Genomic DNA, 18,552 nt, shown 5'->3' on the forward strand with positions numbered 1-18,552 from the left:
TGAGGTGGGCTGCGCCCGGGGTGAGGTGGGGAGGGCTCAGGGTGAGGTGGGGAGGGCTGGGGTGAGGTGGGCTGGGCTCGGGGTGAGGTGGGCTGCGCCCGGGGTGAGGTGGGTGGGGCAGAGCCTCACCGCAGGCCGCGGGCGGGGTGGAGCCCAGGTTCAGGGCGGGCGGCGGGCGGGGCGCGGCCCGCGGCGGGCGTGGTCCCTGGAAGTCCCCGCGGGCGGGTCCGGGCAGGTGGAGGCGGCGCGGCGCCCGGAGCCCCGCGGGGCCGCCCGGGCCCGCCCGTGACAGGCGCGTCCTGTGGAGCCTCACGGGCACCCCGCTTCTCCTGATGTCTTCACAGCGGCGATGCACGGAGCGGGAGAGCGTGCTGTCCGGTAGGGAGCGGACGCTGGGCGCGGCGAGGGGAGGCCGGGTCCCGGTCCCGTGAGGAGGCTCACCCCTATTCTGTGAAACTGCTCTTTGGAATTCTCTGCTATTCCCTTGACGGCCTCTTACACCAAAGAAAAATAACTTTGCTTTCTAGCCTGCCCAGCCTGCTTGGACAATGAGGACGGTAACTAGCCGCCTGACCGTGTAGGCCGGAGACCAGCCGCGCCCACCCCCTGCTGCCGTGCGGGTGCATTTCTCACTGGGACAGACTGTGTGGTTTCTGGCCACCGAGCGCGCCCCGCCCGGGGCTGGCTCTGTCATAACAAGGGAAGCGCTGCTTGAGGCTCTGCTTAGCACTTGAGTTCATGTGCTCCAAGCCCGCGGTGGGAAAGCTGACTCCAAACTCGGGGCGCTGCTGGACTTACCCGGGTATGTGAGGGCGGAGCGGGTCCCAGCCCGGGCGGGGGGACGGAGGTGAGGAGACCCGGCTGGGAGGGGGAGGGCGCGGGCAGCGGGGCCTCTCGCGCAGTCCCAGCCGCTCCGTGGCAATGGCCGCGCCTGGGGATTGTGTCCACCATGGCGAGAAACACATAGTCACTTCGGCTTTATCTCCTAAAAACGCGATTTTTAAAGTGCGGCTCCGTTTAGCCGACTGAACGCAAGGCTCCCGCCGTATTTCTCATGAAGGGATGTGACGGACCCTGGCAGTCATGTCAGGATTGATGATATATCACATACATTGATGCCATGTCGTTAAAAAAACAGGACTTTGTCTAAGTCCACAGGTAGATTCCTATTTAAAATCCCCTGTATGAAAACAAAAACAGAGGAACTGCTGCCTTTCTGGAAAGATGGACACATCCTTTTGGAAGATGAATTAGGAAATAACTTTGCTTTGATTGTCATGATTCTCTTATGACAGTTTTCTGACTTTTCTGGGAGGGGTCTAGTGTTACAATTTTGGTCACATTTTTAGATCAATGCGATTCTTCCCCCCCCCCCCCCCGCCATATATTTCTGTTGTAACTATAGGATTGATCTAATTTTTCATTCTTATTTATGCTAATATTTTGTTACAGGTGATTTGGGGGGAGCACAAAAGTCTTCTTTGAAGAGCTTTGTACAGTTACTGCAGGATGGCAGAAGCAGTGTTGATTGATCTATTTGGTTTGACATTGAACTCTCAGGAAAACTGTCCGACATTACTGAAGACATTGGGTGCTGTTAGATCCCACCATGCTGCCAAGGCCAAGCTCCTTTGCATAATGTGTTGCAGTAACATCAGCTGTGAAAGGAACGGTGACCTTGATACTTATGAATTAGAAACAACCAATGGATTGTCAGCTCTCTTGAGAGAATTTGAGATTGTTAGCAATCCCAGTATGGCTGCCTCTTTGTATACCATTAAACAGAAAATTGATGAAAAAAACCTGAGCAGCATTAAGGTAATGGTACCCATGCAGCGGAAGACGTTAATGAAGGCTTTTATTGATCAACTCTTCACTGATGTTTACAATTTTGAGTTTGAAGATTTACAGGTAACGTTGAAGGGAGGTCTTTTGAAACAGTCCACTGAGATAAGCATGATCACAACTCAAGAACTAGAAGCTATACAGAATGAAATAGAAACATATTTGAGAAGTCTGCCGGCACTGAAAGGAGAGTTAACCATCCTCACGACTCCTTTGATCTCAGGTATATTACACGCTATCTGTTGTTTTCACCAGGCATGTGAAAAACCGGTCATTCTTTAGAAGTTCTCTTCTTCTTTTCCTTCTTTCTTTTGTAGACTGGGCTTATGTGCTCATTACCATCAGTTGAAACATGGGAATGTCATGGGTGGTCTGGTAGTGTTAGGGATATTAAGGGTTAGTCCCTTAAAAGCCCTCTACATAAATACATTTGCTTTATGCAAATTAGCTTTAAGACAAATCCCCAGGCTTCCTTTAAATGATATTTCCTGTTTAGCAATTCTGAAATCTTAACTCATTGTCATCATTACAGAATAGTGAAATTTAAAACAGTCAATCTTCTTGGTTAAATGATATTTATTATGAGCTATAGACTATTGGGAATAACAAAGACAACTGGGACAGATGATACCCTTTGAAGAGCAATAAATCCACAGGAAGGTTAAAACAAACACAAAGCAGCGTATAATAAGGACATCTGGACATACAAAGTGCTATAAAAATTAGGTGCCAGATAAACAAAAGCAGGCTGAAATAATCAGGGAAAGTCTTACCAAGAGATAGCATCTTTAATGCTTTTTATAGACTTTTGTATAACATACTTATAATCTTCATTACTTATCTTCAACAGACATTTTCATACATGGATTTACTACAAGAACAGGTGGGATATCTTACATACCAACTCTCAGCTCATTCAATCTCTTCAGTAGCTCCAAACGAAGAGATCCCCGGGTAGTTGTTCAAGAAAATCTGCGTAGGTTGGGGAGTGCTGCAGGATTTAATGTGAAGAAATTTTACAGAATAAAGGTAAAATTATGTTTCATATTTTGGAAGATCTGAAGTCTATTACTAACTCTGCTAATGATTAATGGACCTTAATCAAGCTATTTAATTTTTGCATCTGGTGTTTTATGTAAAACGTTAGGATAATTCTTAGAGTAGACGTTTTTTGATTCGTATACCATAACCTAAAAATATGTATGTGTGTGTGTGTATATATATATATATATATATATATATATACACACACACACACACATATATGACAATTCTATGGGAATATATATGTATATACTCACCTGGAGCTCCTCACATGTAAGAGTACAGTTAACTCTCAGAGAATATAGTACCACTGCCCTTTTTGATTTAGAGGAAAGGTTCCTGAACTGTGGAAGAGAAAGATCATTCTTTTCTAAGTTAACACCAGGGTACAATTGATGAGACAGTGCTTTGTTTGTTACAGAATTCTAGGTTTAATTGAATCTAGGAAAAGGAAAAGTATCATTGACTTGGTAATTAATTTCTTTCAATGAATTAGTTCATTGTCGAAAGTACTACATGTAGAGACCCATCTCTAGTAGGAGGTATTCATGAAGGACAGTATTGAATTTTAACATGTTAAAGTCTGCTTTCCTTTGAATAAAATATACAGAAATTATAACACCAAAAGTTAAATGATAATAAATTGGTATTTTACCATATATAGAAGGGATATATTTAATAAATGCTAGTAATCTTAAACTGGTTATATAATTTTGTACAAAATGAATACTTTCAGAAAAGCTTATGGTATGATAAATCCTACTTTCAAAACATTTTTATTGCACATCTTTGGAATTAGACAGATCATGCCAATGACGTCTGGGTTATGGGAAGGAAGGAGCCGGAATCTTATGATGGAATCACCACAAATCAAAGAGGAGTCACCATAGCAGCTCTTGGTGCTGACTGTATACCGATAATTTTTGCAGATCCTGTCAAAAAAGCATGTGGGGTTGCTCACGCTGGTAAGCATATTTAAGCATTTAGGATTTTACCATTTTTGTAGCACAGGACAAATTATAAATTTTTTCTGGTAGGCATAACAGACACATAAACAGTTAATTATTTTACATGGTGATAAATATAAAGATAGGGGTAGGTTCAGCATACTCCTATTAAAGAAGCAGATAAAAGCAGTAACTAAGTCAATTTATATGAATCAGAATAGAATTCCCCCCAAAAATGGTACCTAGGCTGATTCCTGAGGAATTTGTAGAGTTTGGCTAGGTGCCAGTGTTTCTCAGGAGGGGTGCTGGGAGCATTTTGGGCAAGATAATCTTACATTGCAGACAGTTTGCTTGGCTTTCGAAATTTCCAGTTGTATTTAAAAAAAAAAAAAAAGCCTTCATGCTTTTCAAACACTCCCCAGGGTGTAACACTACCACTGAGAAGCCTTGAAGTCTAGACAATGAGGAATAGGAAGGTGAGGCATGTTGCAGAGAGGTGTTCATAAAGATGCAGCAGCATGTGTAAAGATATGGAGGTAAAAAAAAAAAAAAGTGAGAAATATTTGGCAAATTGCATTTAGCTTAATATGCTAAGAACAAAGAAGGATTTTTAGATTATGTGCTAAGGTTATGGAATTTTATTTTCTGGGGGTGTTTTAAAATACTGTTTTAGGTTATTCTGTGGTTGTATATCTAGGTGAAGTGAGGGATGACCTTTTGGATTTCCTTCTATTTGTAAATCTATGACCACTTTGCTTTTTAGGCCATAGATAAATAAGAAAGTGGCTAAAGTAAAAGAATTAGACCACTAGACATTGCTAAAGTTATTTAAAATTTGAATCTTATTTCCTGAATATAAAAAGGGAATATGATTTGTTACTTTTTAGGTTTAAAACATTTTTAAAATATCAAAGATAAAGCTGATAAAATGAAACTATTGAAGAAAAACAAAGTTAGAGGTCTCATACTTCCTGATTTCAAAACTTATTACAAGGCTATAGTAATCAAAGCAGAATGGCATAAAGACAGATATATGCATCAATAGAATAGAATAGAGAATCCAGAAATAGACCATTTCATATATGGTCAGTTGATTTTTAACCAGGTATGTAAACTATACAATGGGGAAAGGACAATCTCTTTAACAAATGATGCTGGGAAAACTGGATATTCACATGGAAAAAATGGATGCTAATATCTTACAACATATAAAAATTAACTTAAAAATGGATCAAAGAAGTAAATGTAGAGCTAAAGCTGTAATACTCGAAGAAGAAAACAAGGGTAAATTCTTTTTTTTAAATAGATTTTATTGATTTTTTACAGAGAGGAAGGGAGAGGGATAGAGAGTTAGAAACATCAATGGGAGAGAAACATCAATCAGCTGCCTCCTGCATACCTCCTATTGGGGATGTGCCCTCAATCAAGGTACATGCCCTTGACGGAAATAGAACCTGAGACCTTCCAGTCTGCAGGCCGACGCTCTACCCATTGAGCCAAACCAATTAGGGCAGTGTAAATTCTTATGATCTTGGATTAGGCAATGGTTTTTTAGATATGACAATAAAAGCACAAGCAACAAAATTAAAAATAAATGGGATTTCATAAAAATTAAAATTTATCTGCATCAAAGGACACAATCAACAAAGTGAAAAGATAGCTCACAGACTGGGAGAAAATATTTGCAATTCACATATCTGACAAGTGATTAATATACAGAATATATAAAGAACTCCTACAACTCCACAACAATACTGCCGGAAACCAGTTTCCAGCATGTACAGCAGGTCTGCATCTGGGAATGGCTAAAGGCATTTCCCCAGACCTGAATAGAATACATTAAGTTGATTGTGGCTGCCAGACAGTTAAAGGGCATCTTAATCTACATGTTATTGCCTCCTACTGGCCAAACACCTGAACAGCCATAGGCTAATTCCCCCATTCTGACAATGGACTCTGTACAAATCCCTGACCCTTTGACGTGTGTATCTCTGCTTCTCCTCAGGACAAAAATTGTGTTAATAAAAAGCTTGGGGTCCTGGGGACAACGAGAGAACCTAAGACCTTAGCCTTAAGACCTTAGATCTTAGCTCCTTTAGCTAAGCTCCTCTGACCCCCAAATGCCTTTCAAAATTATATCTCGTCTCCGGACTCTTTATTAGTCCCTGGATTCTTATTTAACATCTACGCACAGCCTTCTCCAGATTCCTGAACCCTTCTTGATGCTGGGACAAGAACCCCAGCACAACAGAAAACAAATAACCTATTTAAAATATAGACAAAGTATTTGAATATACATTTCTCCAAAGACAATATACAAATGACTAACAGCATGTGAAAAGATGCTCAGCATCATGAATAATTAGGAAAATACAAATCAGAACCATAATAAGATATCGCCTCATACCTATTAGGGTGGCTAATATTTTCTAAAAGGAAAATAACTAGTGTTGAGGATGTGGATAAATTTGAATCCTAATGCAATACTGGTGAAGATGCAAAATGGTGCAGATGCTATGGAAAATGGTATGGTGTTTCTTCAAAATTTTAAAATAGAATTACCCTATTATCCAGCAATTCTACTTATGAGTATGTATCCAAAGTAATTGAAAACAGGTTCTTAGTAAGATATTTGCACTCCCTTAGTAATAGTAACATTATTCACAATAGCTAAGATGTTGAAGCAACTCAGGTGTCCATTGATGGATTAATAGATAAGCAATGTGTGCTATATACATAAAATGGAATATTATTCAGCCTTAAAAAAGAAGGAAATCCAGCTCGGCTGGTGTGCTCAGTGGTTGAGCATCGACTCATGAACCAGGAGTTCAAGGTTCAATCTCCCCCCCTGCCCCCGTCAGGGCACATGCCCAGGTTGCTGGCTCAATCCCCAGTAGGGGGTGTGTAGGAGGCAGCTGATCAATGCCTCTCTCTCATCACTGATGTTTCTATCCCTCTCTCCCTCTTCCTTCCTCTCTCTGAAATTAATAATGACATATTTTTAAAAAAAGAAGGAAATTCTGATGCATGCTACAACATGAATGAACCTTGAGGACATTATGCTAAGTGAAATAAGCCAGTTACAAAAAGAAAAATATTGTATGATTCCACTTACATGAGGTACCTGGAGTAGTCAAATTCACAGAAACAGAAAGTAGAATGGTGGTTTCCAGGGACCAGGGAAGGTGGGAAGGGAGATTTATTATTTAAAACTTGTATATTATAGAGTTTCGATTTTGAAGATGAAGAAGTTGTGGAGAGTTGTTGCACAACAATGTAAATATGCTTAACACTACTGTCTTTTTTTTATTATTATTGCTTAAAATATTACAAAGAGTAGTACATTTGTCTCCTTTTTTTCCCCCTTGAACTTCCCCCAGCCTCCCTTACCCCCCAGTGTCTTGTGTCCATTGGTTATGCTCATATGCATGCATACAAGTCCTTTGGTTGATCTCCTACCCCCCCCCCCAACCCTCCCCAACCTTCCTGCTATAGTTTGACAGTCTGTTTAATGCTGCTCTGCCTCTGTATCTATTTTTGTTCATCAGTTTATAATGCTCTATATTATCCATAAATGAGTGAGATCATGTGGTATTTTTCTTTCATTGACTGGCTTATTTCACTTAGCATAATGCTCTCCAGTTCCATCCATGCTGTTGCAAATGGTAAGAATTCCTTCTTTTTTACAGCAGCATAGTATTCCATTGTGTATATGTACCACAGTTTTCTAATCCATTCATCCGTTGATGGGGGCACTTAGGCTGTTTCCAAATCTTAGCTATGATAAATTGTGCTGCTATGAGCATAGGGATGCATATATCCTTTCTGATTGGTGTTTCTGGTTTCTTGGGATATATTCCTAGGAGTGGGATCAATGGGTCAAATGGGAGTTCCATTTTTAACTTTTTGAGGAAACTCCATACTGTCTTCCATAGTGGCTGCACCAGTCTGCATTCCCACCAGCAGTGCACGAGTGTTCCTTTTTCTCTGCATCCTCTCCAGCCCTTGTCATTTGTTGATTTGTTGATGATAGCCATTCTGACAGGTGTGAGATGATACCTCATTGTTGTTTTGATTTGCATCTCTCGGATGATAAGTGACTTTGAGCATGTTTTCATATGTCTCTTGGCTTTCTAAGTATCTTTTTAAATTGGTTAAAATTATAAATTTTATTTTATTTTTTACATTTTTTAAAAATGAGGGGGGAAAAGTGAGGGAGGGAGAGAAAGAGAGAAGAATAAGAAGGCATAATGCCAATGGAAACTAAAAGTACAGAACATTTTTAAAAGGAAGTGGAAGGGACACCTCTCCCCCATTAAATATCCCTTCTGTATCAGGGGCTATGTATAGTATACCTCATTTAAAAGCCAGTATTTTAGTTAGTTAAGTCATTAGTTAGCTCAATTTTGTGATTCATTTACTATTTCTGGATTTGGAAAAAAACAAAAACTGATTGTGCTTATTTTTAACTTAGATAAAAATTAAGGTAAAATTGCTCTGCCTGGTGTGGCTCAGTTGATTGGAGCGTTGTCCCTTATCAAAAGGTCTAGGGTTTGATTCCCAATCAGGCCAATTGATGTTTCTCTCTCTACCTCTCCCTTCCTCTCTCTCAAATAAATAAATAACATATCCTCAGATGAGGATTAAAAAAAAATTAAGGTGAAATTTTGTTATGTTTTAACTGTCCTTATCTTTTTCTTTCTGTTTACCAGGTTGGAAAGGTACTTTGCTAGGTGTTGCTATGGCTACCGTGAATGCTATGATAGCAGAATACGGTTGCAGTTTGGAAGATATTATTGTCATACTGGGACCTTCAGTAGGACCTTGCTGTTTTACTCTTCCAAGGGAATCTGCAAATGCATTTCATAATATTGATCCTGAATGTGTGCGGCTATTTGAGTCACCAAATCCCTATGTTGACATTCGTAAAGCCACCAGGTATGTTTGATTTCATGCCAGAACTGCAAGTTTTTAATGAAAATTAATTTAGAAATCAATTAATAACTCCAAGAAAAATTCATTTGGCAAATATTGAAATAGCTGTCAAATACGTGTACACAAAAACCTAATTTAAATATGAAATCTCTTCTCATCTAAGTTTTAATAACAGACATTTTTCTGGCTGGTATCTCTTTGATTTAAAGGGGAGGTTAAACTTCATAGAGAAAAGTTGGAATGTGTTTTACTTCATAGTTATTCCTCGGCTAAATTCTCCTAAATATAATAAACTATTAGGAAACCAGTATTTTAAAAATTCTTTGTATTCTCTAACTAGAGAAATATACTTCTCAGCAAAAATATGGATTTGTAAAGTTTTTCTATTAATAGCTGTTAAAATTATGTGTCTTTTCTACAAAGGAAAATTGATGTCTGATTTGAATCATGTTTCTATTCTACTCAGCTAAACCTTGCCTAGGTTCTGTCTGACTTAGCACATTAGCAGAAAGGATTGAAATATGTTAAGTGTTACTTGTAGAATAAGTATCACTAATTGATAGTCATATTTCATATCATAAAGTTTTAAGGAGAAGCAAATTTTCTGTGAAAAAATTGGTAATAGGAGAAAGAAGATAGGAGGGTCAAATGACTAAAAGGCATGCTCTTTCTGAATCAAAGGAATCTTGTCTACAAATAGCCTGGTAACTTTAAAGTTCCTTCTAAAATAAGATCTTGGTTTTTATTACAAAATCCTGTACTCAGATTATATCTGCAGTATAATATGAAAGGTTGTATAGTTCATATATGAATGTAGGTGACAAATGGTGATAAAATCTACCATTTCCTGACTAGTCCATGTTCTATAACTGAATAACAGTTTGCATTATTCCAAGCATATCTTTCCCAGAATTCTTTTACATCAGTATCCATACTTATTTCATATTGCTTTGGCTTTTGGTAAAATAAACTTGCTATCTTTTGAAAAATCTTTATCCTAAGGATTCTTCTAGAACAAGGAGGAATTCTACCACAGAATATCCAGGACCAGATACAAGATCTCAACCTCTGTACATCCTGCCATCCTGAGAAGTTCTTCTCCCATGTCCGCGATGGCCTTAATTTTGGTACACAGATTGGCTTCATATCAATTAAAGAATGAGGTACAGTACCTTCTTTTTCCCTTCTCCCCACTTCTCCCCTTCGTCCTTCCTCTTTACTCCTTTTCCTCCCCTCATTTAAAAAAATAATTATATTTAACTTTAAGCCTTTATTTCCATAGGAAGAATTAATTAACAAGTTTCTGCTTGTTAGTAAAACAGCAGTGGTAGAAAAGATACTTTTCAGTGGTATACTTGAATATAAAGAGCAGCCACTGCTTTTCCTAGTTAATGAAAAATAATCAGGTAGGCTTATTTTTCATATGTTAACGGTATTGAAATAAAATAATTTATTCTTTAAAAAATATCTGTACATTTCTAATCATAACATCCCTTTTTTATTTTATTTTATTTTATTTATTTTTTTTTAAATATATTTTATTGATTTTTTACAGAGAGGAAGGGAGAGAGAGAGTTAGAAACATCGATGAGAGAGAAACATCGATCAGCTGCCTCCTGCACATCCCCTACTGGGGATGTGCCCGCAACCCAGGTACATGCCCTTGACCGGAATCGAACCTGGGACCTTTCAGTCCACAGGCCGACGCTCTATCCACTGAGCCAAAAAAAATAAATTTGTTGGGGGCAATATTGATTAATAACATTATATGTTTCAGGTATACACCTTTATAATACATGGAATGTATATTCCACTGTGTGCTCACCACCCAAAGTCTGGTCTCCTGTCACCATGTATTTGACACCCTTTACCCTCTTCATCCTCCCCTCTCTCCCCTTCCCCTTTGATAACCACCATACTGTTGGGTGTGTCCATGAGTTCATCTGTTTGCTTGTTACTTTTTTTAAAAAAAATATTTTTTTATTGATTTCAGAGAGGAAGAGAGAGAAACATCATATAGAAACATCACAGAAACATCAATGATGACAGGGAATCATTGATTGGCTGCCTCCTGCATGCCCCCTACTGGGGAGCGAGCCCGCAACCCAGGCATGTGCCCCCAACCGAGAATCGAACCAGGAACCCTTCAGTCTGCAGGCCAACGCTCCATCCACTGAGTCAAATCGGCCAGGGCTGCTTGTTACTTTTTATTCTATATTTTATATATCACTGAAATCATATGGTTCTTACCTTTTTCCATCTCACTTATTTCACTTAGCATGATACTCTGGAGATTCTTCTATATTGTCGCAAATGGCAGTATTTCATATTTTTTATGGCTGTGTATATTTATCATATCTTCTTTATCTAATCATTGGTTGAAGGACACTTAGGTTATTTCCATGTCTTGGCTATTGAAAATAGTGCTGCAGTGAACACAGGGGTACATATATCTTTACATATAAGTATTTTCAAGTTTTTCAGGTAAATACCCAAAAGAGGGCTTGCTGGGTCATAACATCCTTATACCTTCTTAAAAACAATTTTTTTTTTTTGGTTTTGAGAAGGAAACTTTACAGAAATATTCTAAAGTCTAGAATAACAAGAAATTCTCACATATACAAACTAGCTTGGTTTTCAACTAGATTTTTTCTAACTGATTATCTACAGCAGGAGTTGGCCAATTATCTCTAAAGGGCCAGAGATAAATATTTTAGGCTTTGTGAAACATACAATCTCTTTCTGAACTACTCAACTTTGCAGAATAAAAGCAGACAGGAACAATGCAGAAACAAATGAGTATGGCTGTGTTTTAATAAAACCTTATTTACAAAAAAAAAAAAAAAATAGGTAGGAGCAAGGTTTGGCCCACAGACTATAGTTTGCTGACACCTGATTGACAGTCATAGGGCAATATTGAATGCAGTTTCAACATATTACCAATTATTAGATTTTTTAAAGAGTTATAAAAAATATTTCATGACCGTGATTTAGCACTGACCCTTTAGCATAAATCTAATCTTCCTTAAAGTTACTTTTAATTGAATTAATCTTTTTAGTCTTCAAAATGTCTTTAACCCTTTAACATACAAGAGTGTAACAAACTAAATGATTCTTACTTTGATATTCTCGTAGTATTAGTAAGGATCTCATATTTGATTTCTATTTATTTTTACAGATACTTGACTGGATTTTTAGAGAACTATTTCCTGCCTCCTTCCAAACCGACTGCAAGAGAGAAATTTAGTTGTTTAATTTATTTAACACCAAAAGGATTACAACGGAAAATTCATGTTTAGGGTAAATGTTCACTATTATCCAAAATCCAATGATTTTCATTCGATTCTAACAATAACTGACAAAATAATCAGTGGGATGTGGTTTATACATTTTATATAGGTAAGGATTATTCTTAAAGTTTGTTTCTCTATTACATAAATCAAGACTAGGTCTGTTCAGTTCAGGATTTACTGGGTACCCTCTATCAGTCATTATGTGAAGCTTGGGTGAAATCAAAATAAGTAAGACTTTTTCCTTTTGAGTGTAATGCTGTGGAGGAGATAAAAAAGCTTCTAACACTTTAATTTTAATAGCAGTAAGAAAAGTACAGAAGAAGGAAGGATTAATACTACCTTGATGGCAGGATAGAGAAGATATTACAGAAAAAATGGATGACATGGGCCTGAAAAATGTACAGGCTTTTGCCAAATGAAAACAACCATAACAGATTAAGGGAACACCATGAACTAGGACATGAAACTGAACGTTAACATGTTCTAGAAAGAGTAGGGTGTGGACAGAAATTACTGGCAAAACAGATTAGAAAGATTATTTGGGATCTCAAATGCCATGTCGAAGAGTTTAGAGTTTATTTCCAGGCAAGGAATAGGCATAAAATGTAAGGGAGTGTTTTAAGGTCCTTAGCATTACATTGAGAAAGGTTGATAACTTTCTAATTTTTCACTGGGCATTATTTTGTTTGAAATTTACAAATTTACAGAATATTTTACTTTATGTATGAAAATAGTCAAAATCTGAATAAAAATTGTTTGATTATCTATGATTTTGGATTATCTGTACCAAAGTATATAGTGAAAAGTTGTCTTCTTCGGTTTTATTCAGTGAAAAGTATGGATTCAGTAACTCAGAAACAAAATGACTAGGTTCTAAGTAATCATATCATATTGCCTCTATAGGATCTCTATCACTCTTAAGCATTTGTATATAGGTTTCTGGGACGATTAGTGTGCAACCACAATGATAATTTTTCTTTAATTATTTTATTTTATTTTTTTTAAATCCTCACCCAAGGATGTTTCTTAATGATTTTTATTTTTTTATTTATTTTTTTTAATTAAATCTTTATTGATCAGATTATTACATTTGTTCCTCTTTTTTCCCCCCCATAACTCCCCTCCTCCCAGTTCCCGCCCCACCCTCCGCCCTCACTCCCCACCCACTGTCCTCATCCATAGGTTCACGATTTTTGTACAGTCTCTTCCCGCATCTCCCACACCCCTTTCCCCCCCAAGAATAGTCAGTCCATTCCCTTTCTATGTCCCTGATTCTATTATAATCACCAGTTCATTCTGTTCATCAGATTATTTATTCACTTGATTCTTAGATTCACTTGTTGATAGATGCATATTTGTTGTTCATAATTTGTATCTTTACCTTTTTCTTCCTCTTCCTCTTCTTAAAGGATACCTTTCAGCATTTCATATAATCCTGGTTTGGTGGTGATGAACTTCTTTAGCTTTTCCTTATCTGTGAAGCTCTTTATCTGACCTTCAATTCTGAATGATAGCTTTGCTGGATAAAGTAATCTTGGTTGTAGGTTCTTGGTATTCATCACTTTGAATATTTCTTGCCACTCCCTTCTGGCCTGCAAAGTTTCTGTTGAGAAATCAGCTGACAGTCGTATGGGTATTCCCTTGTAGGTAACTGAGTTTCTTTCTCTTGCTGTTTTTAAGATTCTCTCTTTGTCTTTTGCTCTTGGCATTTTAATTATGATGTGTCTTGGTGTGGTCCTCTTTGGATTCCTTTTGTTTGGGGTTCTCCGCGCTTCTTTGGGGTTCTCCGCTGTAAGTCCATTTCTTTCACCAGGTGAGGGAAGTTTTCTGTCATTATTTCTTCAAATAGGTTTTCAATATCTTGCTCTCTCTCATCTTCTGGCACCCCTATAATTCTGATGTTGGTACGCTTGAAGCTGTCCCGGAGGCTCCTTACACTGTCCTCGCATTTTTGGATTCTTTTTTCATTTTGCTTTTCCGGTTGGGTGTTTTTTGCTTCCTCGCATTTCAAATCATTGACTTGATTCTTGCGCTCCTCTGTTCTGCTGTCGGGAGTCTGTATAATATTCTTTATTTCAGTCCGTGTATGCTTAATTTCTAGTTGGTTCCCCAATATAACATTGAGGGTCTCATTAGTTTTCTTGTAGATCTCATTAAGTTTATCGGCGGCTTCTAAACAGTTCTTGAGAGACCTTAAAAGTGTGGTTCTGAACTCTATATCTTCCATTGACAATTTTGTCCTGTTTCTTTGTCTCCGCATTTTGTTATGCTTCCTTGGTGCACCCCTTAGTGGTCTTTGTGCGCAGTCTTATAGTTAAACCTTGATTGTTGTAGCTAATACCAGGGAGGGTTTGACCTCCAGGCCAAGTGGCTATGAGAATCAGCTGTGTCTGCAGTGAGAGAACTTCTGTCCTCTAGGGAGGTGCTAATCTAGCCTTTGCCTGATGCTATCCGGCAAATGCCTCTGTGCAGGGCTTGGGCGGGGCGGGTCGCACAGGATCAACAGGGTGGGCCGGAGAGAGCAGTTATGGTGGCTCTCAGTCCTGTCCCCAGGGGCTCTGCCTCTCTGAGTCCCAGCACCCGCTGCAAACCTCGGAGAGAAAGCTGCACTCGCTCTGACCGAAGCCAGACAGTCCCGCTTCTCCCGTTTGAGTCTGGGTCCCTAAAGACTCGCCCGTATCTGGAGCTCAGAGTCTGCGACTCCCTCCCGATTGAAAACGCCAACTGCGCCCTCCGCCGCGAGCCCGCTCCGCGCACTCCGCACCTTAGAATTTGACTTCAGCACTGGGCCTCCTCTGAGTGTCCGTATGCGTTTCTCTTTCCTCCTAGTTGTAGGACTTCCACTCAGCCAGCGTTCCAGTGGTTCTGGGTGATGTCCATTCCGTTTTTTAGTTTCACTTTTGAAGTAGTTGTTCAAGGCAGCAAACTCCGGCGTTAACCTATGCCGCCATCTTGGTTCCCTCTCTTAATGATTTTTAGAGAGAAAGGAAGGGAGAGGGAGAGAGCACCATCAATGTGAGAGAGAAACTCGATCTGTTGCACCCCAACCGGGAATGGAATCTGAAACCTCGGTATGTTCCTTGATCAGGAATTGACCCAAAGACCTTTCAGTATACAGGATGATACTCTGACCAATTGAGCCTCAGGGGCCAGGGCCACAGTGATATTTTTTAAACATCTTATTTTTTTTTTCAATCTAAGCACTTAACTTTGCATAGGAAATATCAGTTGTAGTTTTATTAAGAAGAGAAATTAGCCCTAACCGGTTTGGCTCAGTGGATAGAGTGTTGGCCTGCGGACTGAAGAGTCCCAGGTTCAATTTTGGTTAAGGTCATGTACCTTGGTTTCGGGCACATCCCCAGTAGGGGGCGTGCTGGAGGCAGCTGATCGATGTTTCTCTCTCATAGATGTTTCTAACTCTCTATCCCTCTCCCTTCCTCTCTGTAAAAAATCAATAAAATACATTTAAAAAAAAAAAGAGAAATTAATTTTAGAAATCAAACAGGAGTTCATGATATGATTTTTGGAGGTACTAATTACCAAACTAAAAGTTACTTAATTGTACTTTTAAATTATGGGTAGTATAGTGACTAAATATGCTATACTCCATTGCTTTGTAAAACATGAAAAAAGAAATCTTTCCACTAGAAGTAGTATTTCTACAAGTAGCTATGCTCTTTTTTTATATATAAAGTTAAATTACTAGTACAGGAAAAAAGGAGGGCATTTAATGTTAATTAATGTTTTGCTCTTAATTTAGATATAATATATTATAGTTCAAGTAGATAAAAGCATTTAGGAACCCTAACCCCCCTGGATTTCACTTCTTAAAGAATTTCCAGTAACTGCTTTTCTGTAAGTAGACTTTTTTCTTGGGGGGGCAGGGGGGTGAGGTGGGGGGACTGTAAAGAAACTAACTCTGTATTACCTGACAACAACATAAATAATATCCATGGATTCAGAAGCTGGAAGATTAGATGACAGTGGCATCTGAATTGCATCATTTTATATCTCAAAGTGGGATTTGGTATTTGTTTTCACTAGATTGTCCATTGTACTTCCACTAGTTTATACATTTTACTGACTTTTTATGTGAACTTTGAGAATGCCACCAACCTATGGAAATCCACCACTTTAAAGAAAACACTGCTCAGTTTTCTGTGTGTTTGTATGTGTGTGTATGGATCTCTGTGTGTGTGCTAAATGGTAAACAAGAAACATGTACCTGCTATGTATGATATATATATATACACACTAGAGGCCGGGTGCACAAAAATTTGTGCACTCGGGCAGGAGGGGGTCCCTCAGCCCAGCCTGTGCCCTCTTGCAGTCTGGGACCCCTCAGGGGATGACCACCTGCTGGCTTAGGCCCGCTCCCCAGGGGATTGGGCCTAAGATGGCAATCAGACGTCCCTCTGGCAGCCCGGCAGCCCTCGGGGGATGGCCACTTACCAGCGGGGAGCAGGCCTAAACTGCAGTCGGACATCCTTAGCGCTGCTGAGGAGGCAGGAGAGGCTCCCACCACCACCACCACTGTACAGGCAGCCGTCAGCCTGGCTTGTGGCTGAGCAGAGCTCCTCCCATGTGAGAGTGCCCTGACCACCAGAGGGCAGCTCCTGCATTGAGTGTCTGCCCCCTGGTGGTCAGTGTGTGTCATAGTGACCAGTCATTCCCAGTCCTTCTGCTGCTAGGGTCAGTTTGCATATTACCCTTTTACTATATAGGACAGAGGCCTGGTGCACGGGGGGGGCAGCTGGTTTGCCCTGAAGGGTGTCCCGGATCAGGGTGGGGGTCCCCACTGGGGTCCCTGGCCAGCCTGGATGAGGGGATGATGGCTGTTTGCAGCTGGTCACACCCCCTTCAGGGTGGGGGTCCCCACTGGGGTGCCTGGCCAGCCTGGATGAGGGGATGATGGCTGTTTTTAGGCTGCCCGCACCCCCTTCAGGGTCCCCACTGGGGTGCCTGGTCAGTCTGGGTGAGGGGCTGAGGGCCATTTTCAGGCTGGTGGGTGACTGAAGCCCCCAGCCTCTCCTTTTTTTCTTTTTTCTTTTTATTCTGGGATTTATTTACTTTCTATGGCTGTCACTGGAACTGAGAGCTGACTTTAGCTCCGAGGCCGGCTCCAGTTTGAGGCCTCGGCTGCTGAAAGCAGGTATCTGGGCTTTGTTTAGCTTCTATAATTGAAACACTGTTGCCATCACTGCCACTCTAAGCTCTGAGGCTGGCTGGCTGAAAGCAGCTATCTGGAGCTTGTTTAGCTTCTATAATTGCAACATTGTTTCTTAGACTGCAGCTCAGAGGCCAGCAGCGGCAGGCAGGGAACATTGGCTTCCTCCATCACTGGAGCAAGCAAGCCTCCTGTTCGCTTCAGCTGCCTGGCTGCTGGCCGCCATCTTGGTTGGCAGTTAATTTGCATATCGCCCTGATTAGCCAATGGGAAGCATTTGGGGGTATGGTCAATTTGCATGTTTCTCTTTTATTAGATAGGATATATATATATATATATATATATATATATATATATAGTCTCTTGCTCTAGCTAATATAAATTCACACAAACATTAGATGCAATAGGAATATAGATTTTTCTCTACTGTGCAGTAAAAATGGGAAATGTGGTCCATATGCCTACGGTATATATTTATAACTCTGGCCTAGTGCATGTATTTCCACTGTAGGTCATGTTTCTAAACTTGTGGTTTCAAAGACAGTAAAACCGTTGTAAGCAATGCCATTGTTCTGTGCTAAGTCATTGCTTAATGAAGAGAAAGGAAGTCTGCCAGTACTTTTTTCCTAATACATTTAGTCTGGACTCACGATGATCACATGTCAATTGTGTGGAGATGAACTCTTTACACTCTCCTTCGATGTATTTTCTTTGTAGAGAAAGAAAACACACATTCCCTGTGTGTTTGTGCCAACTGTCTGAGGTAAACTATGTTCTCTCTGTACCTGGTAAAGGCTTTTTTTTTTTTAAATATATTTTATTGATTTTTTACAGAGAGGAAGGGAGAGGGATAGAGAGTTAGAAACATCAATGAGAGAGAAACATCGATCAGCCGCCTCCTGCACACCCACTCCTGGGGATGAGCCCGCAACGAAGGTACGTGCCCTTGACCGGAATCGAACCTGGGACCTTTCAGTCTGCAGGCCGACACTCTATCCACTGAGCCAAACCAGCTAGGGCAGTAATGGTGAACCTTTTGAGCTCAGCGTGTCAGCATTTGAAAAACCCTAACTTAACTCTGGTGCCGTGTCAGATATAGAAATTTTTTGATCTTTGCAACCATAGTAAAACAAAGATTTATATTTTTGATATTTATTTTATATATTTAAATGCCATTTAACAAAGAAAAATCAACCAAAAAAATGAGTTCACGTGTCACCTCTGACACATGTGTCATAGGTTCGCCATCACTGGGCTAGGGCGAGACTTTTTTGTTTTATTTAATTCTCAGGCTGGGGTGTCCAGTTACTGTATTTTATTA

The 18,552-nt window shown here is 39.8% G+C and overlaps 1 protein-coding gene across 3 annotated transcripts; it reads left to right on the plus strand.

Annotated features, from left to right (window-relative positions):
- Window positions 1–229: 229 nt before the first annotated feature.
- LACC1 (laccase domain containing 1) lies at window positions 230–12,834 on the plus strand. Of its 3 annotated transcripts, XM_081083364.1 has the most exons (8): window positions 234–378; window positions 528–802; window positions 1,453–2,068; window positions 2,696–2,874; window positions 3,689–3,854; window positions 8,549–8,774; window positions 9,774–9,934; window positions 11,950–12,834. In XM_081083364.1, exons 3-7 carry the CDS (start codon window positions 1,510–1,512, stop codon window positions 9,931–9,933), a joined length of 1,290 nt encoding a protein of 429 aa, XP_080939490.1. In that variant the 5' UTR covers window positions 234–378; window positions 528–802; window positions 1,453–1,509; the 3' UTR covers window position 9,934; window positions 11,950–12,834. The 3 variants fall into 3 exon arrangements, with proteins under 3 accessions (XP_080939491.1, XP_080939490.1, XP_080939492.1); XM_081083365.1 differs by lacking the exon at window positions 528–802 and having other exon boundaries at window positions 230–378; XM_081083366.1 differs by lacking the exon at window positions 234–378 and having other exon boundaries at window positions 500–802; window positions 3,693–3,854.
- Window positions 12,835–18,552: the final 5,718 nt, after the last annotated feature.

The sequence above is a fragment of the Myotis nattereri genome, assembly GCF_964212035.1.
Source record: "Myotis nattereri genome assembly, chromosome: 2".
In the NCBI taxonomy this organism is placed as follows: domain Eukaryota; kingdom Metazoa; phylum Chordata; class Mammalia; order Chiroptera; family Vespertilionidae; genus Myotis; species Myotis nattereri.